This window comes from Hemicordylus capensis, chromosome 6, assembly GCF_027244095.1.
Source record: "Hemicordylus capensis ecotype Gifberg chromosome 6, rHemCap1.1.pri, whole genome shotgun sequence".
NCBI classification, from domain to species: Eukaryota; Metazoa; Chordata; class Lepidosauria; order Squamata; family Cordylidae; genus Hemicordylus; species Hemicordylus capensis.
Genome location: NC_069662.1, coordinates 168,409,168 through 168,430,229, shown reverse-complemented (window position 1 = coordinate 168,430,229; position 21,062 = coordinate 168,409,168). Strand labels below are relative to the sequence as shown.

Sequence of the window (21,062 nt, the reverse complement as noted above, 5' to 3'; positions counted from 1 at the left end):
ATAGCTTGTGAATGCTGGTCTACAGGGGCGGACAGAGAGATTAATTTAGGGGTAAACAAATTGCATCCATTAGATTGATTGATCATCTGTCTGTAGTATTTTAAGCTATGTGTAAGTATTCCATTAGAAGAAATGAAGAGCAGGGAAATGAGGGACCTTCTGCAGGGTTCTTCTTGTGGGAAGTGATCAGTAGTAGCAGTTCCTGGAAAAGAGGGTAGGTGTTAATAGCTGATGTGCAGGAATAGGTTTTATTGGAGAGGAGCAGAGTCATTGCTGGTGTCTGATGATGTCGCACTGCTGGCTGTAAGAATCTGAATCGGTTTCTGGGGGCAGAAAAAGGGGGGCTGTGTAAGGGCCTCTTGATAGCGTGAATTATCCTGTGATAACCCTTGAGCACCTTCCAGTTTCTGCTTATATTGAAGGGGCGAACCAGAGGCCCAAGTGTGTGGGTACAGCCCCTAACAAGATCCGAAGGGCCTCTGGCTTTGAGAATAAGCAATACAACCCTGGTTATTCTCCTCCTGTCCAAGTTCCTCTGCTGCAAGAAATGCTGAATGACCCAAGAGCTGTCAAGCTCCCTGACACAGCTGAGGCAGGAACTTCTGATAGCGTAGACGGAGGTTGTTGCTCTCAGGATGGCCACCCTGAGATGAAGACCTCTTGACACGTGACGATACAAAGGAGCCCTAGACCCAAGGGAGGGGATGTGGCTCCACTTTTCTTCAAAGGTGGATGGGCCGGTGGAGGGACCAATGAATGGGGCAGCTGCTGATCTTACTACTTGATGCTTATAAGCCCCGACTGTCCCAACAGTTGGGAAGAACTGCCAAGAGCGGCCCAACTCCCAGGGCCTTTCCCAGTGCGGCTGTCCAGTTCCCACCGCTGCACAGAGTTCTGCAGCATTTCACTCCTGCACTGTACAAATAAATTTTAAAAATAAAGAAACCCTCGCTCGCCTGACCTCCCTACGCTTGGTTGCTCCAGGCACTTTTCTCCATTCTTGATTCGGGGATTGAGGGTGGTCAATGTCTCCTCCACACACAACACAGAGAGCAGTTACCTTCTGGCTGCTTCCTGCCTTTCTCCATCAAAATGAGAGGGGAGACCGACGAAGCCTAGTGGGCCCCTTGTACACAATAATGTAGGTGTTGAAGTCAACCGCCCTGAGCCATTTTTGGAAGAGCGGTATATACATCGAACAAATGCTGCAGTCTCTCTCCAGGATCATGCATTTGCTCCTGGAAGGCATTGCTGGGCCTGTCTCCGTGTGCAGAAGTGTGGCTTCTGCATGTTGCAGGCTGCCCAGCTGCAGGGCTGAGGCCCCTTTTGGAAAAGCCATTTTGTCTGCAAGGAGGTCACCGAGGCTGCTGTCTTGCTTGGCTGCCTCTGCTTGGTCAAGGGTGTAATAGGATTCCTGGCACAAGCGAACAAGACGGATGTGTGGATGATCATTGGGTTTGGAAACTGTCCAGAAGAGACAGGTCCTCCCTCCCCACCTTCACACGCTCTGAGAGAGAACCCGTTTATTGAAAGGGCTCCTTTCCTTCCAATTAAAAGCCTCGTCGGTTCAGTTATTTCAGGAATAGCGAGTGGGTGTCCCTGAGCCATTTTGTGTGGATCAGTGCTTCTTACATGCCAGCAAGCCCAGAAGTCAATTATTAGGACTTTAATTGCACTGAGGAGCATTTTGCTTATTTCTGTCCCCTGCAACAACCTTGGTTAAGCTCCCAACTGTATAGTGAAGCAGTGGTTTATCTTGGCCGAGCTAAGCCCCTGCAGCGGTGCATGTAGGGAGAAACCAGTGAGACCTGCTTGTTGGCTTACAAGCAGGGCTACCAAAGAGACAGGCAAATTGCCTTTGCCATGGTTTGCTCAGTTGAGAATACTTAAAACGTGGATAATGCAAACCATGGTTTGCAAACTTCAAACCTTGGTTTGAAAACATGGTTTTTGATATTAAAACATGGTTAAAGAAAACGAACCATGGTTTAGCATTATGCCTCGATAGGGATTGTGAGGGCAGCCATAACTCCGTAGCTACCACCATAACTCCCATTTTACTGATGGAAGAACTGAGGCTCAGTGTATGGGGGCTGTCCTTCTCTCATTCAAGATACCATAGAAAGAACAGGGATTTATGCTCAAGTTCACTGAGATTCAAGTCTAGCATTCAGGAACTGCATTTTGTTTTGCTTCTAAAAAAATACACTTCCAAGTGCAACATGTTGGGAAGGCTCTGGAAGCAGCCTTGGGTGCTGCACTGGAAATCCTCCTTCCCACCCCAGTAAAGGACACCGCCTTCCAGAGCAACATTCTGTCCCTGAATGGTGCCCCAAACCTGCCACCAGAAGCAGCTTTGCCCCACTTTGCCTAAGGGTATGGTAAAGGTCAAGTGTGCCGCCGAGTTGGTGTCGACTCCTGGCACCCACAGAGCCCAGCGGCTGTCTTTGGTAGAATACAGGAGGGCTTGACCATGGCCTCCTCCAGCGCAGTACGAGGTGATGATACCTTTCAGCATCTCCCTGTGTCGCTGCTGCCCAGTATAGGTGTTTCCCCTCATCTGGGAAACATACCAGCAGGGATTTGAACCGGCAGCCTCTGGCTTGCTAGGCAAGTCATTTCCTCGCTGTGCCATTAGGTGGCTCGAAGGGTATGGTAGACCCTGTTCAAAGGTGGCTTGCGAGGTGCTTGACAGCCCCCAGGTGAGAAGCAAAGCCAGAAGGTGCGTTAAGCCCCCGGGGAACGGTGAGTGGGCGAAGGGTGGTGCAGGCCTGGATGAAGACCAAGGCAGGCTGCGAGGGAGGGGCAGAGGGGGCCCAGTTTCAGGAGCTGGAGATTCCTCTGCTGCTTTGGCTCATAGGAGGGTGAGAAAGCTACAAGGAGGAAACCAGCCAGCATTACTTTTTAACAACCCCGGAAACCGTGCCTTTTCGTTCTGCTGGACATGCATAGTTTGTAGCAGGAATGGAAAATGTGCTGCTACTGCTATAACAAACATTTATATACTACTTTTCAACAAAAGTTTCCAAAGCGGTTTACATGGAGAAATCATACATACATACATACATACATACATACATACATACATACATACATACAATGGATCCCTGTCCCTAAAAGGCTCACAGTTTAAAAAGAAACATAAGCTGGATTCCAGCAACAGCCCCTGGAGGGATGCTGTGCTGGGGCTGGAGAGGGCCAGCTGCTCTCCCCCTGCTCAATAAAGAGAATTGCCACTTTCAAAAAGGTGCCTCTTTGCCCAGTTAGCAGGGGATGCTCTCTGCAGGCTAGCGACTGTAACCTTCGAGACCCACTGAAGGGGATCCTCCGCTCATGAAGCCAGTTCCAAGTTCAGTGTTGGGGCGGTTTGGCTCTTAGCTCACCCGCATGCCCTTAACGGAAAGACTGACCAAGTGCTGGTGGTGCTCGGCCCCGTTCTTTGTCGCTGGGCAGACCAAGCCCTTGGAGACCAATGCTTCCTCGCCTTTTGGATATGCACAGCTTCTCCTTGGCACGAGGCCCTCGTCCCCAAAGGTGGCCTCTGGGATGCCTCCTCGTCTTTCCCCCCTATTGCCACAGTTCCCCATCTCTCTCTTGCTTGTCATGGTGGCTCCCAGGCAGGACTGGGAGGCCAGTGCAGGCAGCAAGAGGAGGGGACATGCAGCTGCCCCTCCCCAGCACCCCGAAGCCGCTGTGAGCTGCCTCAGGTCTGCTCAGGTCACACGAGGTGAGCGGTTTGACATTTGCCGATTGTCCCTCAGAGCCTTTTAAGATGCACCGTGAAGACGTCCTGTCCGACCTGCTGCTGCTGCCTCCAGAAGTGACGACTGGGCCGCCTTTGGGAGAGTATTTGGAAGCTTCGAGAGAAGTCCAGGGTACGGGTCTCCGTTGCATTTCTCCGCTGTGTCACTCTTCCCCCTTGAAGTGCGACTAAGGAACTCTTCTGCATGGCTGGCCTCTTCCTCCCTTCTTTCCTCCCTTCCTCAGCCTCTCCTCTGGAACGCACATTAATTACGGAGAGCATTACGGGACATAATCTGCTTTCTCACTCGACGTTTCTAATCTCCAGCGGCTCTAAAAATCTGCATGCTTGCAACCGTCATGCTGTCAGTCATGGCATTGGGCTTCTTGAGGCACATTTCGTGCAGCCCCTTTGAGATCATAGACTCTGCTTTTAAGACCCTCGCCTCCCTCTGGCCGAGGGGGCAGGGGAATGCTGTATAATGAGAAGGCCACGTTGGCTGAAAAATAGGAAATTTCTGGAAGTTTGGGTAGAGCACTGTGTGTCAGGAGAGAGGAACTGCTTTGTTTCTCCAGCCCTCTGCTTCTGGGTATCTGTCTGCCCCCCCCTGCCCCCCCCGGTGTCTGAAGAACTCCAGCATCCCCTCCTCTCTGTAGCCCATGAAGACAAAAAGCCCAACGCCCCTGCAGTCAGAACAGAATTGAGTTAAACTGATAGCAGATGCAGCACTTGGGCCTTTTCCAAAAGGCCTTCTGTGGGGCTGGGAAACCATTTAAGCAGTCCCTCTCCTTTCTTGCCCCCTGGGTCACTGCCTTTTCTTGGGCTCCTCGGTCCCACACTCACCACTGGAGCCCCAGTGCTGCATTGGGCTCTCTGTACCAGGCTGCTGGTGAGCATCGGCTTCAGGCTGATACACAGCTCCTATGGAGTCTGCACTGTAGCCTCCAGTTAGAGAGCCTGTGAGAAGGATGGGGAGAACCCCAGCTGAATGCAGAGGTGCTCTGCAGGCTGCCGTCGGGCATGCTGGGGGGGGTGCCGCTGTCTGTCCCCCCATACCATGTTTCAAGGTGGTCTCCTTGTGCAGTGTTGCGAGGAATTGTGTGGCCAGATTTGGGACTTTTAAGTGGAGGGGCCAAAACACTTTTTTTAAAAAGTGGGGGGGGGGGAAATCCCTTGTACACGTTTTTAGCTCTCTATTAAAAACTTCACATTTTTAAACATGTGTAATGTTAAATGTGGTTTCAGCCTGGTCTCTTAACTTGTTCAACTTTATTAATCTCTTACTTCACGTTGTATTTGTTTAACTTTATTAATCTCTTACTTTACGTTGTATTTGTTGTGTTGATGTTGTGTGCTGCCCCGAGCCGTAGTGTACTGGAGGGGCGGGCTATGAATATTTCACACACACACACACACACACACACACACACACACACACACGAACTCACCCGCATGAGCTGGCTGCACACGCTGCTGCAGCTGCCCTCCCCAGGTCTGCCTCTGGTGGGGTGGGGGGCTGTCACCACGTCCCACTGCCTCCAACCCTCGTTTTAGAGGTGCCGGGTCCACACACACACCCCACCCCTCCCCTTCTCCTCCATGTCCCTGAGTGGCAGCCCCACCCTTGGAGCTCTGTGGGAGGCTCCTCTGGTCCCAATAAGAGGGCATTCACCCCCCACCCCGACCCACCCCACGGTCCTGGAAATGTTTTCTCCTCCTTGCTGTAAAATCCTGCCAACTCCAGGAGAAGGCCCCAAATGAAGGAGCCGCTGGAGTCGTCCCTCTAATGCCTGCATGTGCTGCTTGTTCCAAGGATAGACGGAGCTTCTCTCCCCCAAACTGAAATGGGCTGACCGAGGGTTGCTGATCAGCCTGGTTCAGCGGCACGGCACTGGCGTGGGGCCTAGTGGAATCAGTGGGGCTGCACCAGTGCAGGTGCTTGCTGACCTCCCCACCACCACCACCACCACCCCCAGGCCTGAGCCAGCCCCCTTGCCACAGGGCTAGGATGCCAAGGGGGCGGCTTGGCTAGCAGTGCGAACCTGCCTTTGTTCTTACAGCGCCTTACGGAGCTGCTGCGAGGGTCCCTGAGCAGTCCCCTCTAGGACCCCCCCATCCTTCTGCAAACATTTTTGACCCACTGGCCTTCTTTGCTGTGGATTCAGGTGCAGAGTCTCAGCTGAACCAGACGGTGGCAGGTGAGCCCGTGCTGAGCTGGGGAAGAGAGGCGCCAGGTGGGGGCGGCGGTGGGGCTGGGGGGCGAGCAAGAGGCCCTTTCCCCTTTAGAGGTGAAAGCACTCCGCTCGCGGACGGACCTTCTCTTTCCAACAAGCCTAGAGTTGCCCTCTTCTGTGCAAAAGAGAATGGGGTGGCCCCAGGAGGAGGGAGACGGCTCCTGGGCTGTGGCAGGCTGGTTGGGGTGGTCTCTGTGTGTGTGTGTGTGTCTTCCAGGTGTGCCCAGGTATCGGGGCTGTGCGTGGGGGGTATCCCAGATGGGCAAGCGAGCCCCCAGACGGAGGCACTTTGGGCCTGGCTTGTGAGGCCGACCCTCTGGGGAAACCAGCGTTTGGGGGGCTTTCCCAAGAGCCTGTCTCTCCTTGTTCCCTGCAGGAGAGAGGGGGCCTCCCGAGGACTTCTGGCTGAAAGCTCAGCACTTAGTGGAGGGACAAGGCCCGCTTTTCTTTGAGCTGCCAGGCCAGGATGGAAGTGGTAGGTTCTGTGCAGGAGGGTTGGTGTGTTTTGCGGCTGCGGAGCAGGACTCCGCTTCCAGCAAGCACCTCGCGTTCCTCAGGGGGTCTGGCTCCGCTTGGCCCTGCCTGCTGCAGCCATTTGGATCTCCATGCACTCCTGGCCGAAGCCTGCCCAGGAGCCCGTGTGGGGTCCTCTTTGGCTGGGCTGTGCAGAGGGGTCCCTGCCTTGGTGGCGGCGCAGACCCTGCCTTCCTTTCCAGGCCCGCCTTGGCCGCCTGAGAGGCTGCTGCAGGGAAGGATTCACAAACCGAGGAACTTCGGGGGTGATTCCCTTCTAACAGCAATGCAAAAGCAGCTGATGATGGCCAGAGAGAGAGGGGTGTGTGTGCTTGCCCAAGCCCTAAGAGGTCTGCCTAGAACTTGGGCAAACATCTCTTTCAGGCAGTCAAGTGGAAATATTCCCTGAGAGAGATTTCTTCTAATCGCGTTGGAATAAGTATTTCCGCCCCACAGCAGCTTTTGCATTGTTGTTGGAAGCATCTCAGCTGACCTTGAGCCTCCCTTGCATTCTGCTTTGCTCGTTGAGACTCCCTTCTCCCTGCTGTTGAAGAAATTAAGGGCGGCTTGGAGTTCCCGTTCCCAAAGGGGCATGCTGTTCAGTTCCTCCCTTCCATTGCCTTCTTAGGAACCTAGGAAACTGCCATATACTGAGTCAGACCATTGGTCTATCTAGCTCAGTATTATCTTCCCAGACTGGCAGTGGCTTCTCCCAGGTTGCAGGCAGGAATCTCTCCCAGCCCTCTCTTGGAGATGCTGCCAGGGAGGGAACTGGGAACCTTCTTCTGCTCTTCCCAGAGCGGCTCCATCCCCTGAGGGGAACCTCTTGCAGTGCTCACACATCAGGTCTTCCATTCAGATGCAACCAGGGCCGACCCTGTTTAACTAAGGGGACAAGTCCTGCTTGCTGCCACAAGACCAGCTCTCCTTCTTCTGGCACCCTGTCTGAAACGAGATGCAGAGGCATGTCACGCATAACCCAGCCTAGCACCTTCCCTTTCCCTCCACATTCCGGTTCCCATCTGTGGTGGTTGAAGTTCAGCTCCTCTTCTCTGCACCTGAAAGCAGAATGGGCAAGAGGAGGGCTTTTGACTAGAACACTGTGGAAACTCTACCCGCCGTGTCCCTTAGCAGCAGATCTTTGAAAGGCCTTTGGATCCCCACATTTAGGAGCCCCTTTCCCCCTCTCACAGCGCCACTCAGAAGTCTTATTTGGGTTTGGTGTAATGCTTGCAGCCATGGGCTCTGCGTCATCTGCGTCATCATCTGTTTGCCTCTTTCTTTGTGTTCAGCGTCCAGCAAGATCCCTGACGTGACAGAGATGCATTTGCCTGGAAGCTTTGTAACCGGCCTGATGGACCTCACAGGAGAGCTTCAGCCATCGGAGGCAAAGTCAGCAGCAGCCGCCGGTGAGAGAGAGCTCTGCAAAGAGTCCCTTGGGATTTCTGTTCTGGATTCCACTACCACCACCACCCCGCCCCACACACCTCTCTGCATGAAATAAGTTCCAATGCACCATTCCTAGAGTGATTTCATGTGGCCGGTGTTGAGTACACAGGACAGGGCCTTTTCCGTGATTGCTCCCAGGCTGTGGAACTCACTTGCGGGTGAGGTCTGCCTGGCTCCCTCTCTCCCAGCGCGGTATGTAAATATAGATATAAATAAATGAAGACCTCCTGGTTGTCCTTGCTCTAAAGGTACAGAGGTTATGTGGGAGTGATTAGCTGCAAAGTAGTTTGGGTGAAAGTTTAGGGTTAAGGATGTGCAGAGAATCGATCCAGTGCTCCTTTTCTGGAGCACCGAACCGGTTCGAATGGGGGGGGGGGGGGCGGGGGGCGGTAACTTTAAGAGGCAGGGAAGTTGCTGCCTACCTGCCAGCCCCTGCCCCACTGCTCTTCCCCTGCGGGTGCTCTCTTTGGAAGCAGGCATGCCGGGCTGCAGCCTTCCTCCCTCTGCTGCGTTGCCACACAAATGGCCAATGCAGACAGCATGCACGTGTGTCGGTCATTTGCGTGGCAACACAGAACGGTTCCGTGCACATCCTTACTTAGGGTTGGGCATTTGACAAGCCAAAGAAGAGTGGATCAAGTATTTTTTATTATTTCTTGTTTACACAGTCAGACAGGTGTTATTGACTGGTTTGTTTTATCCAGACATCAAGTCCTTCCCAAGGACCTGGGATGGCTGAATTTTATTGTCAATTGTTATAGATATCGTCGCAGAATATATAGGCTGTTCCCAGTAAAGCTGCTTTTTGTAATTGGCTGATGGTGATTTCTGTGGCCCCTATGGTGCTGAGGTGCTCTTCAAGGTCTTTTGGGACTGCACCCAGGGCGCCAATCACCACTGGGATGATTTTGGTCTTTTTCTGCCACAGCCTTTCAATTTCTATTTGTAGATCTTTGTATTTGGTGATTTTTTTCCTATTTCTTTTGCTTCTATTCTGCTATCCCCTGGTATTGCTATGTCGATTATTTTGACTTGTTTTTCTTTCTTCTCGACTACAGTTATATCTGGTGTATTGTGTGGCAGATGTTTGTCTGTTTGTAGTTGGAAGTCCCGTAATATTTTTACATCTTCATTTTCTTCAACTTTTTCAATTGTATGGTCCCAACAATGTTTGGCTACAGGTAGCTTGTATTTTTTGCAGATGTTCCAGTGTATCATCCCTGCTACCTTGTCATGCCTTTCTTTGTAGTCAGTCTGTGCAATCTTTTGACAACAGCTGATTAGGTGGTCCACGGTTCCATCTGCTTCTTTACAAAGGCGGCACTTGCTGTTTGTGATGGATTTTTCGACTTTTGCTCTTATTGCATTTGTTTTTAGTGCCTGTTCTTGTGCAGCCAATATTAAACCCTCTGTTTCTTTCTTCAAGTTGCCATTCTTAAACCATTGCCAGGTCTTGGTGATGTCTGATTTTCCAGTTATATTGTGCAAATATTGACCATGCAGTGGCTTCTTTTTCCATTTTTCTGCTCGGTTCTTGACTTGTTCTTTCTTGTAGGCCTGCTTTCTTTCATTGGTGTTGAATAGTTTCTTGTTATTGACCATTTGAAGTGCATTTTCTTCACTGTCCTTGATATATTCTTCAAGGCCTCTTTTCTCCTCCTCTACTGTTTGATGGACTTGCAGCATTCCTCTTCCATGTCAGCTACGAGGGAGGTATAGCCGATGTACATCACTGCGGGGGTGCAGAGCATGATTGATGGTCATGATTTTCCTGGTCTTGCGATCCAGCGTCTCTAGCTCTGCCTGGGTCCAGTCTATTATTCCTGCAGTGTATCTGATAACAGGTATCGACCAGGTGTTTATGGCTTGTATGGTGTTCCTGCCATTGAGTTTGGACTTGAGGATTTTTCGAACTCTCCTGATGTATTCACTTCCAATTTTTCTTTTAACTTCAGTGTGTGCGATGTTATCAGCCTGGAGAATGCCCAAGTATTTGTAAGGTTCTTCCTCTTCCAGGTTCTTGATCTTGCTTCCATTGGGCAGTTCTATTCCTTCTGTTTTTGTTATTTTCCCTCTGTTCATTATTAATGCAGCACACTTGTCTAGTCCAAACTCCATTGCTATATCGCTACTGAATATATGGACAGTGTTTAGCAGGGATTCGATTTCTGACTGGGACCTTCCATACAACTTCAGATTGTCCATGTACAGCAGATGGTTTATTTTACTGGATGTTTTAAATGTTTGGTATCCGAGGCCTGTTTTGTTTATTATTTGTGAAAGTGGAGTCATGGCAATTACAAACAACAGAGGGGATAGTGAGTCCCCTTGGAAAATGCATCTTCTAATGCTAACCTGTCCAAGTGTCTCACCATTGATTGTTAACTGTGTACTCCACATGCTCATTGCTTTTTTAAAATAAATATCTGAATGTTTTTGCTGACACCAGTTGTTTCTAAACATTTTAGTATCCATGTGTGAGGCAATGAATCGAAGGCTTTCTTGTAGTCAATCCATGCAACACTTAGATTTGTTTTTCTTCTCTTGCAGTTTTCTAAATCATTTTGTCAATCAGCAGCTGGTCTTTTGTGCCTCTGGTGTTCGGGCAATTTCCTTTCTGTTCAACTGGAAGCTGTTTGTTAGTTAAGAAGTGTTGCATGACTTCATCTGCTATTATTCCAGTTAATAATTTGAACATGGTTGGTAGATAGGTTATCGGTCTATAATTACTTGGAACTGCACCTTTTGCTGGGTCTTTCATGATGAGATGAGTTTTCATGATGAGTTCTCATGATGAGACGAGTTGTTGTTGTTGTTGTTGTTACATTTATATCCCGCTCTTCCTCCAAGGAGCCCAGAGCGGTGTACTACATACTTGAGTTTCTCTTTCACAACAACCCTGTGAAGTAGGCTAGGCGGAGAGAGACGTGACTGGCCCAGAGTCACCCAGCAAGTCTCATGGCTGGATGGGGATTTGAACTCGGGTCTCCCCGGTCCTAGTCCAGCACTCTAACCACTACACCACGCTGGCTCCATAAAGCATTAAATTTAGAACAACATCACAAGATACTTTAATCTTTGACAACTTCGGCATTTAATGCTAATTAGCAATAACAAAACAGTTGACAGTTATTATGGAACAATAAACTTACTTACTTACTTACTTATTTGATTTATATACTGCCCTTCCAAAAATGGCTCAGGGCGGTTTACTTGCTATTTAATGAGTTATAATGTTTTGTCATAAGGATGGTTTCTCTAAATGTCGATGGTTCAGTGAACAGTTTTTCTCTTTGCTTTTTAACTGCTGCCTGCTGTTACAAATACTTTTAAAATAAGAAATGAAGATTCAAAGTAGATGCAACATTAAACACATAATTTGTCGGGGTGTGTGTGTGTGTGTGTTCCTTGAAATTAAATGACAGCTGTGGGGGATGGAGGAATCCTCTGAGTCTTGTCTGTGGTTGTCTCTGCAGTTCCTGCCCTTGCAATGGAAGAGCTGATGGGTTTTGAGCCTTCGCTGGACCACAAGTCTCATCCGCCTAAAGAAGTTGTAGCAGGTGAGTCTGTATCGGGACTCCATGGGCTTTTTGCAGTGATCCCGTGCGAAAGTGAGATCAGGCTGAGGTCTGCACAGGCAGCTCCTGTAGATCCCGCTGTTGAGGTCGTTACATGGACACGCGCATGTGAGAACCTGGAACGTAGGGAGCTGCCTCCTACTGAGTCAGACCCTTGGTCCCTCTGTCTCAGCACTGTCCGCTCTGACTGGCAGCGGCTCCAAAGTTTCAGGCAAGAGTCCTTCCTAGCCCTACCTGGAGATGCTGCTTCCCCGGGATTGGACCTGGAACTTCCTGTGCGCAAAGCAAAGGCTCAGCCACTGAGTTGCGGCCCCCTCCCTCTGCAAAGGGACAGGGTGGGGCCCTCAGCGGCTCTCCGCAGGTCATCGCCTGCCTTGTCCTCCAGTGGGTGTGGCTACAGAGCACCTGCGCTCAGAATGATGCGGCTGCTGCCAGATCTCCTGCAAATGCCAGGGATCCGGCCAAGGGCATCCGAGCGGCAGACGCCTCCTCCCTCACACACACACCCCGGCGTGTGCCTGAGGTCCAGGTAAAAAGCAGAGCTGCCTGTCGCAGCGCCCACAGTTCCCTTTGGGGGGCAAAAGCAATCGGTGAACTTGGCTCCCCGGTGCCTGGAAGTGGTCCTGGGGCTTGCCTCTGCTCGGGGAAAGGGTGCAGTCTTTAGGGTCTGCTCAGACTTCTGCTTCTTCTACTTCCACTACTACTGCTATCATTACCATCACTACTTCTGTTACTACTACTACTACTACTATTACTACTACTTCTTCTTCTACTACTACTTCCTACTACTTCGACTACAACTTCAACCACGGGTTCTCCCCTCCTACTTCGACAGAAGTCCTCGAAACACAGAAAAATAAGTAGAACGGGAGGGTTCCCGCCCCCCCGCGTCGGCCAAAGGGTTCAGAGCCCCAGAAGAAACCGAAGGGGGAGATGAGCCGCAGCCCCTGGAGGGATGTTGTGCTGGGGCTGGTTGAGAGCATGGCCACTGGAAGAGGCGCCTCTTTGCTGAGTGAGCAGTCCTGAGGGCCGCACCCCCCCCGGACTCTCCACCCCTCGCTCTCTGTTTTGGGGCGGGGGGGGGCCTGAGCAGACTCGAGCAAGCTCCGCCTCCCGCCCAGCCGCTCCGTGTGGGGGGGGGGCAGAGACTGGCTCGCGGGGTCTGGCCAGTGGTGCCCCTGGCCGAGTGTCCTGTTTCCAGCGGGATGCCTCTGGGAAGCTCGCAGTGCCGGGCAGTGGGGAGCCAGGGGGCCGCCTAGGGAGCTCACCTGCGGCTGGTGGGTCGTGCCTGGGCGCCCAAGCCACACCCCCTGCGTCCGTGTCAGGTGCAAGGGGCGTGGCCAGTAGCAGAGAGGCGGGCCCTCAGGCCTGCTGCAGAGTCTCCACAGTCTGTGGTTGGCTGAATCGCTGGCTGTGGAGGCTCCACAGGCAGGCAGTGGCCGTCCTCTGTCCCGAGCCCTGGCTCCTCTTGCGGGCCAGGTGCCCGGGGGGCGTGGTGGCCAAGCAGCAGCATGGCAAGGGGTGGGGGGGTGGCATCAGGCTCATCCTAGATTGGGGTGGGCAGGCGGCCCTCCAGCTGTTGCTGACCTCCCACAGCTGGAGGGCCCGGTCTGGCCCCCCCCCACCGCCCTAGAAGCCGCTGGAGCTGGGGGTAGAGGAGTTGGAAGCAAGCCGATGGTGGCGGCTAGTGACAGAAAGCAACTTTGTTTTTCCATCCTTGGAGCAGCCTCTCCAGAAGCGGCTGCGACAAAAGACCAGCCGGCACAGGCCACGGAACCCGCGTCCCCCGGAGCTGGCCCTTCTCCGGGGTCTGAGGAGCAGGAGGGAAGCAGGCCCCCGCCCGGCCAGCGCAAGGAGGAGGAAGGCAGCACCCAGCCACGCAGCGCAGCAGCAGGTCAGAAGGTGGTGGAGAGCCCGGCTTCTCCCAGTCGGGATGCCGAGGAGGCGGCAGCCACATCTCCCAGCCAGCCAGCCGCAGGGAGCAAGCAGGCCCCCACCTTGCACACGGAGAAGGAGGAGGAGAGTCGAGCCCTCGGCCAGGAAGTAGGGCCGCCCGAGGCTTCTCCCGCCCAGCGCCCCGAGAAGGGGGAGGAGAGCCAACCCTCCGCCAGCCAGGAGGTGGCCGCGCCGCCTCCCCCCGTCCCAAAAGCAGAAGCAGGGAAGGCTTCCCCGCTGCAGCCTGCAGAGAAGGCAGAAGCAAGCAAGGCCCCTCCTGGGCTGCCCCCGGCAAGTGGGGGAGAGACACAGCCCCCCTCCTCCCCTGGCCCACCTGTGGAGCAGCTGCCTGTCTTGGAGAAGGCGGGCGAGAAGAAGCCGCCACCCAGCACACCTGCTGACCGCCTGGAGGAGCACCCGCAGCCCCCGGCAGCCCAACCTGTGGAGCGTTTTCCAGAGCCTGTCGGTAAGGGGAGCTGTGAGAAATGGGAGGGGGTTGGTTTCTCCTCTTCCGAAAAGGAGCTGCATCCTGCCCTTCCTCCAGCAGCAAATTGGAGGCCCGCCCTTCCCGGCACAAGAGGCAGGACTCGCCTCTTGCATTTGGGGATGGGCAGCCCGCCTAGCGAAGACAGACGTCCCAAGGACAAGCAGGGTCAATGGGTGGGCGAGGGGAGGGATGGGGGGGGCGACAAAGGAGACGGGACCCACCTACCCACCCCAATGTGGAGGTGGCTGGCAAGGCAGGATGCTACGCTGCTTGGCTTGCCTTGTCAGGCTTTGCTTGAGTGTGTGTGGTGAGGGCCCCTAAGAATGGCTTCAGTGGGGAGCCAGGGGGGCGCCTAGGGAGCTCGCCTGCGGCTGGTGGTTCGTGTCTGGGCACCCAAGCCACACCCCCTGCGTCCGTGTCAGGTGCAAGGGGCGTGGCCAGTAGCAGAGAGGCGGGCCTTCGGGCCTGCTGCGGAGTCTCCACTGTCAGTGGTTGGCTGAATCGCTGGCTGTGGAGGCTCCGTGGGGGGGGGGAATGCCTCCCTCCCTGGTCCTGGCCACGCCCCCTGCCCCCCCCAATGCGGGGGGGGCATCACCAGTACCCACAAGAGGGTCTCTTTGGACCCTCTCCTGATCCTCCCCAGCCAGCATTGCGAGGAGCTTCTTTCTCTGCCTTGCTGGGGGTCAGGCAGGGAAAGAAGCCCCCCAGCCGAAGCGGGATGTGCCTTGCACTCCCAGCTGGCGAGCACTTGGTTTGCCGGCTGGGTGCCCTGGGGGGAGGGAGGGGGGAAGGAGGGAGGGAAGTGACCCCACGCCAATGGTGGGAAGCGACTGTAGCAGGACCTCCTAGCAGCGGGCAGTTGGGCTCATGGTGCAGCTTGCAAGCAGACTCGGCTCCTGTTGGCCTGCAGCCTCCGACAGCTGGGTCCGAGCTCTCCCTGCACCTCGCGGGGGGTGTATTTGGCTCGGGGAACAAGCCGGGCCCAAATGCCTCATGGATACCGTGTCCTTCTGTGCTTTTGTTTCTGCCAGAGTCCAAGGAATCTCTACCCTTGGCGGGGCCCAAAGCAGACTCCCAAGAGCTCTTGCCCGAAAAACCAGCCTCTCCTCTTGCTGAAGTGGGCCAGCCCAAGGGAGCACCTATTCAGCCTGTGGAGCTGCCCCAAGAAAAGACCCCTCAGGAACCTGCAGGTAGGTTTTTTGGCGGGGGGTGCGGGTCAGCCGCCGAGCTCCGTCCTTGTCTTCTATCTGCAGAGACACCCCCCCACCTCCTGTGAACCTGCAAATCCTACTGCGGAGCAAGGCATGGTCTCCTCTGCTTTCTGTCCCTTCTTTCTCTCCGCTCCCTCTCCTCACCACAACAGAGGCATCTCCCATAAGGTTGCTAACGTTAGTTCTACTGGCACCCTTTCCCTTCTCTTTCTTTTTCTAGTCTGTGATGTTTCCGGCTCCCCTGATTCTGAGAGTCATTGGTTTAATTTCTGATACTGGCAGTAAGACAAGAGATTGTGTAACAAACCCCATAGTGACACCAGCCGGAGGTTGTGTGGCAGACATGCCATATCCCTCATTTCCTCCTCAAGCAGTACAATATACCCATTGCCAGACTAGGGGCTGGTTAGGAACCTAACTGGGCAAAGGTGCTTTTGCAGCCTCCAGGGTGAACGGAACCCTCGCTATGCCCAGTATTAGAGCCTAGCAATGCCGCAAACTGTTTTTTCCTTCCTGTAGAGAAGCTGCCGTCTGCTACCATCTGCCCAGCTTGGCTTCCCCCTGTAGAGGTGCCCGTGCTGTGTCATGTTTGAACCTTCCCAGTGCACTTGTTTCCTGTAGGGGAGATGCTCTTCTCCGGGTGGGCTTTTCCTGTGCGCCTGGCCTGCCTTAGAGGAGAGGCAAAATGGATCCGGAAGTTCCTCTTAGAAAAGCTGTTGGGCTCTCTCAGCAGAGGCACAGTTACTTACTGCCTAGTAATGCAGAAATGATAACTCTCCAGAAGACGCTTTGTTCATGACGTGTGCTATTTGGCAGTGGCCATAAGAAATGGAGTATGAAATAACCATGGATTAGTACCCTCACCCCGAGGGTGGGTGGGTGGGTTGGCTGCTAGTCTGGGCTGCAGCTCTTGGGAGACTTGCTCACGATGCTCTTGGCGAGCAAGTGGCTCCGGTCCTTGAGCACCCTTCCTGTGTTCCAGGTCTCCCTCCTGCTCAAGTCAGGCAAACTAACCAAGCCAGTGACCACCGCAGGTCTGGCAGAGCCAAGCCTCCCCATGTTCCTGTGGCAGACGCCCCAGAGTCCCTTCTGGCAGGTCTCCCAGCCCAGAAAAGCCACAGCCAAGGAGAAGACCCCTTTTCCAGAGCAGAGTGTGGCTATGCTGCTGGGACGTCTCCACGGAGCAAGGCCCCTCATCGGAAGGCAGCCGTGGAGGCCCAAAGGGATACCTTGCAAGAGAGCTGGGATCTGGAGGCTTCAGCTGCCTTTAAGAAGAGGAAGAAGAAACCCAAGCAAAAGAGGAGCCAGCAGCCGAGGGGTGTGGAGACCGGGGAGGAGAACCCTGAAAGGCTGAAGACTCCCCCGTGTGCTGCCGGACCCCAGAAGTCAGAGGTCCCCCTTGCTGAGTCCCAAGAGAGTGCCAAGGAGGCCAGAAGCCCCTCCATGGAAGTCCTTTCGAAAGATACGTCTAAGCTTGGAATAGAGTGGCAACTCCCAGATGCTCAGAGCACTGCAAAAGGAGAGTTGACCTTGCCGGCTGAAAACCCTTTTAAACTTGCCTTGGATGCAAAAGCGGGAGAACTTGGCCAAGTGGAAGCAATCAGTAAGGACAGCTTGAAATTGCAGTCTAAAAGCAGAAGGAAGGAGCCATCAGAGGCGCAGCCGAAGCACTGCGTTGAGCAGAAGAAGCAAGGAAGCCCCACTTGGCCACCGGCACAGGCCAGCCCTGCAGAAACGAGCCTTTGGGGGGCCGGTGGGAAACCGGAGGGCCAGCCTCCCAAGCATGTGGGCTTTGATGTGTCTTCTTTGGAGGCCAAGCCGGCTCTGGGCAAGGAGGGTGAGGTTGCTCCTACAAAGCCTGCCGTTCCCGCTGAGAAAGTGGTGCCGGAGGGCCCCACTGCGAATGGGGCCTTGGTGGAAGAGAAGCCCAAGCAACCAGAGAGTGGTGGGGAGTGTGAAAGGCCTGGCGAGGAAGTAAGGGCTGTTGAGGCAAGTCAAGCAAAGAGGTGCTCGGCTCAAAAAGAGGACAGGGGCCCCGATGCCCTGGGGCCAAGTTGCTCTACAGAGCTCCCATCAGGAGACGCAAAGGGGAGTGGTCCAGCAAAACCGGGAAAGTTTGCTCTTGGTCCAGCAGAAGCTCCCTTTTTCTTGGAGGCAGATGCCGCGGAGAGACTCGACAGTCCGAAAGGGCGCTTCCCTGAGGCCAGGAAGGGAGCTGCTTCCGGTTCTTCCAAAGAGCCAGCTGGGGCCGCTCCCAGGGTGGGGAGCGACCAGCCCAAAAAGAGGGGCAGCGACGGGAAAAGCAAGAGAGCGAAGAATTCCTCGGAGCGGCTGCCACCGCAGCTCTTTGCCTCCGAGGACCGGAGCGATTTGAGCGAGGCTCCGGGCGGAAGTGGCTTTGCTGCCAAAGGCACCGAGGTGAGCTCCTCTGGCGTGATGGAGAGTCAAACTACTCTTGGCTCTGCAGGGGCAGGAGAGAAATCAAAGAAAGGGAGCAGCAATGGGAAGAGCAGGAAAGCGGCTGCGGAGAGGAGCTCCTTTGGGGCGCCATTTTTCCTGGAAGCAGAAGAGCATCCAGGCCGTCTTCCCACCCAAGTGGGCAAGGTTGAGCAAACTCAAGAGGAGGGTGACTTCTTAGCTGCCAGCCAGCTGCTGGAAGTGGCAGCAGATACAGCAAAGCTGCAGGCTCTTGCTACAGCGTCCCTGATGGAGAAGCCAAAGGAGGTTTCCACCAGTAAGAGCGAATGGGTTGACTTCCCTTCCTCAGCATACCCTTTTATCTTGGATGCGCCAGTCAAGGGGACGGAGGGTCCCGCTGCTCACAAGAGAGCGGCCCCCAGAAAGGGAGCTGGCCTGTCTGATCAAGGCAGGGGGCCTAGTTTCACCACTTTAGAGGACCCCACCGCCACAGACCCCAGCTTGCCCTTGCAAACCAGCAAACCGAAAAAGAGGACCAGTGACGGGAGGAGCAAGAAATCTGGGAAAAGTCCTTCAGAGCAGCCATTCCTCCCTGAAACCATGGCTGCAAACAAGCCCCCCAGGAAGGCCGATGCCACTGAAGAGATGGGGTCTGCCGACAACGGCCCAGTGCCTGGTGGTACCCCCTTGCTGGAGCAACTAGACAGGAGCCAGGCACAGCTTCCTGCTGGCGGAAAGCTGGTGGAAGGGAAGGGAAATGTGGACTCAAGCTCAGCTACGAAAATTGGTGGCAGTGACCAGCTACCCGCTTCTGATCGGAAAACGAGCACAGCAAAGCCGGAGGTGCTGGCTCAAACCAAAGAGATGCCTTCCACTGAGGAAGGGGAAGACGCCCGCCGGGAGCATCTTGTGGAGGATAGAACATGCGCACTGCCCATGCTCCCTTTGCGTGCTCCCCCTGCAGAACTGGCTGCAGAAGAGCAGAAGAAGCCGGACACCAAAGAGCAAAGCCCTCAAGTTGGTAGTGTGTTGCAGGCAAAGCCAGGGATAGCTGGGCCAGCAGTTGTCCTTGAGAAGGCGGGTAAAATGGAGGATTCCCTCTCTCCAAATAAAGGCCAAGGAAAAGGACTAGACCCTCTCTTGAAGGATGCAAAAGCTGTAGGCCCAGTTGCAGCTGTGCCGCTTGGAGATACAATGGCTAGAGGAGCTGAGGAGGGGAGGAATAGGAAGAGCAGGTCTAGTGAGGAGCATCCCTTTCTTTGGGGGGCCAAGACGGAAGCAGACGCGCTTCTTGGGGCTGAGATGGAGGAGAAGCCCAAAGAGCACTCTTCCGCTAGCAGCAGCAGCAGCAGCAAGGAGGCGAGAGGTGATGGAGGCTCAGATCTGGCACATAGGCAGGAACCCCACACAAAGCCTGCCAAGAAGGGCAGTGATGGGAAAAGCAAAAGGGCAGGTGTTGTTCTTGAGCAGGCCAAGGCAGATGCAAGCCCAGGGCAGCGTCCCAAGGGGGCCGGGTTGGAGTACACGGTAGGAGAAATGGGGCTGGTAGATGAGAACAGAAATATCAGAAGCCTTCCTCCAGGGCATCCACTGTTCTGGGAAGAAAACACTATGAGTTTATTTGGCCCCTTTGCTTCGTCTGGTGCTGGTGGCCCAGGCGAAGCCTTTCCCCAAAGTCAAGGGATTGGGTGCCCCTTTCTGGAACACGTGGGCAAGTTTGCAGGAGAGCTAAGTAAGGAGCACCTGCCTCCGGAGATGCTGCAAGACGCCAGTAAGAGTGACCGGAGGGGACAGCATGAGCTGCAGGAGAACTTAGCCAAGCTAGAAGGCAGAGAGGCCATGATAGAGGCTTCACTTTTGGTGAAAGCAGGCGATGAAACCAGAGAGAAGAGGAAGAAAAGCAAACGGCCCCCCTCGGAAAGCCTGGCTGGAAAGAACGGCAAAGCACGGAAAGATCAGCTGCTGAGTCCTGTTCTAGCAGAGGATGGAGGAGCGCACCTCCTGGACAAAACCCAGGGCTCTGGGCCTGGCTCCTTAGAATTGGCAGTGGCGGAGGAGCAGAAGGTGTTGGCTTCGGTGCCAGCTGATGGGGAAGGCGGAAGTGACTCTGGCCGAGAAAGCAGCCTCCCTGCTGCCGAATGTCCTACCCTTGGGGAGAACAAGGCGGGGGAGGCAGCACTCCAGGCTCCAACAACAGTGCTGGTTGGCAGTGCGGAGCAGGCAGGGGTGGCTGGAAGCGGAAAAGAGGCTCGGCGGGAGATCTCCGAATGTCTGGAGAGTTTAGGAAGTCAGGCTGGGGCAGATAAGGCCCCGGAGGATGCCCACACGCAGGAAGTGGCTTCTGCCAGTGCAGCTGAAGACCCCCCCTGTGAGCATCCGGGACAGGGTGGTGCGGATGAGCCCAAGCTCGGCCCACCAGTGCAGGCAGCCGGCGAGGAGGAGGAGGTGGCGGCGGCAAGCCTGTCCAAGACGCTGCCCGGAGTGCCGGACACGCTGCGTGTCGGGACTGAAGGCGGCGGACGTGTCGAGCTGGTTCGGCAGGCAGCTGCGGAGTGTGTCGACCAAGGAGCAAGGGCGGCCAAGAGAGAGGGGAGAGCCAGAGCTCCCGAGCAGATCAAGGGCTACATGAGACCCACCAAGTCACGAGGGCTCCCTCCTCCTCCTCCTCTTCCTCCTCCAGAGCCGGGCCGGAGGCGGCCAGCCAAGCCGGACGGCCCGACCCTACCAAGGCAAGACAGAGGTGTGTGTTGGCCACCTGGGCCTCCCGGCAGTAATGCATACGACAGCTTGTGTGTGATCCCTGGCGCCTTGGCATGAGCACCTAACCGTTAATCCTGCGCCCGACGCACATCTGTGCCTGGCATGACTGTGTCTTGGCTGTTTCTAGGAGCCTGTTGGGTTCTGCTTGCCTGTTTCACGGTGCTAACGGCCAGGGTTTTGAAGAACTGACCATGTAAACGGAGCTCCAAGGCTTATGTTTATGTGCTTCTTCATGCTTCTGTATTTTGTACTTCTACTCACTAATGTTGAAAACGGGTAACCTTTTAGCAGAATCGCTTCTTGACACCCCGTTGCTTGGAGACAGCCCCTTCCGTGGGGCCCGAGGTTCAGCTCTTGCTGCATTCAGTCCTCCAGCCTCCCCAGCCTTGATTGCTGTAAATTTTCCAAACAATACTGAAGAGCGTCCCACCATATAGATTAAAAAAAACCCAACAGCAGTCTGTTTAATAGGATGACTGGGTATTCCTTGTGTGTGTCCTTGGTGCTGGGCCATTCATGTGTCCCAGGCCATGTTCCGGAAGAATGTTATGGCAGCAGTGGACCCGGCCTGTGGCCAGTAGTTGGACAGAAGACCCTCCCCCCCCCCCCGGGAGCCTGTATATGCTGCCTTGGGTTGCATGGAAGAAATGTGGGCCGTCAGTGAAATAAACAAAGCCAAGTTGCTTGTTCCTTATGACCTGTAATTTGTGCGGGGGGGGGGGGCGGTCCCTAGCT

General features: G+C 54.5%; 1 protein-coding gene across 19 annotated transcripts in view; it reads left to right on the top strand.

Annotated features, from left to right (window-relative positions):
* The window catches only part of MAP4 (microtubule associated protein 4), a 242,992-nt gene that overhangs the window by 144,612 nt on the left and 77,318 nt on the right, over positions 1-21,062 (top strand). For 12 of the 19 annotated variants that reach the window (XM_053263541.1, XM_053263530.1, XM_053263538.1 and 9 more), the window contains 8 exons: positions 3,762-3,875; positions 5,803-5,940; positions 6,353-6,451; positions 7,782-7,898; positions 11,415-11,498; positions 13,243-13,917; positions 14,970-15,128; positions 16,132-20,307. In XM_053263541.1, coding sequence (XP_053119516.1) covers positions 3,762-3,875; positions 5,803-5,940; positions 6,353-6,451; positions 7,782-7,898; positions 11,415-11,498; positions 13,243-13,917; positions 14,970-15,128; positions 16,132-20,307 — 5,562 coding nt within the window. The remainder of the gene's footprint in view (positions 1-3,761; positions 3,876-5,802; positions 5,941-6,352; positions 6,452-7,781; positions 7,899-11,414; positions 11,499-13,242; positions 13,918-14,969; positions 15,129-16,131; positions 20,308-21,062) is intronic. The other 7 variants (XM_053263535.1, XM_053263534.1, XM_053263546.1 and 4 more) reach the window with 7 other exon arrangements.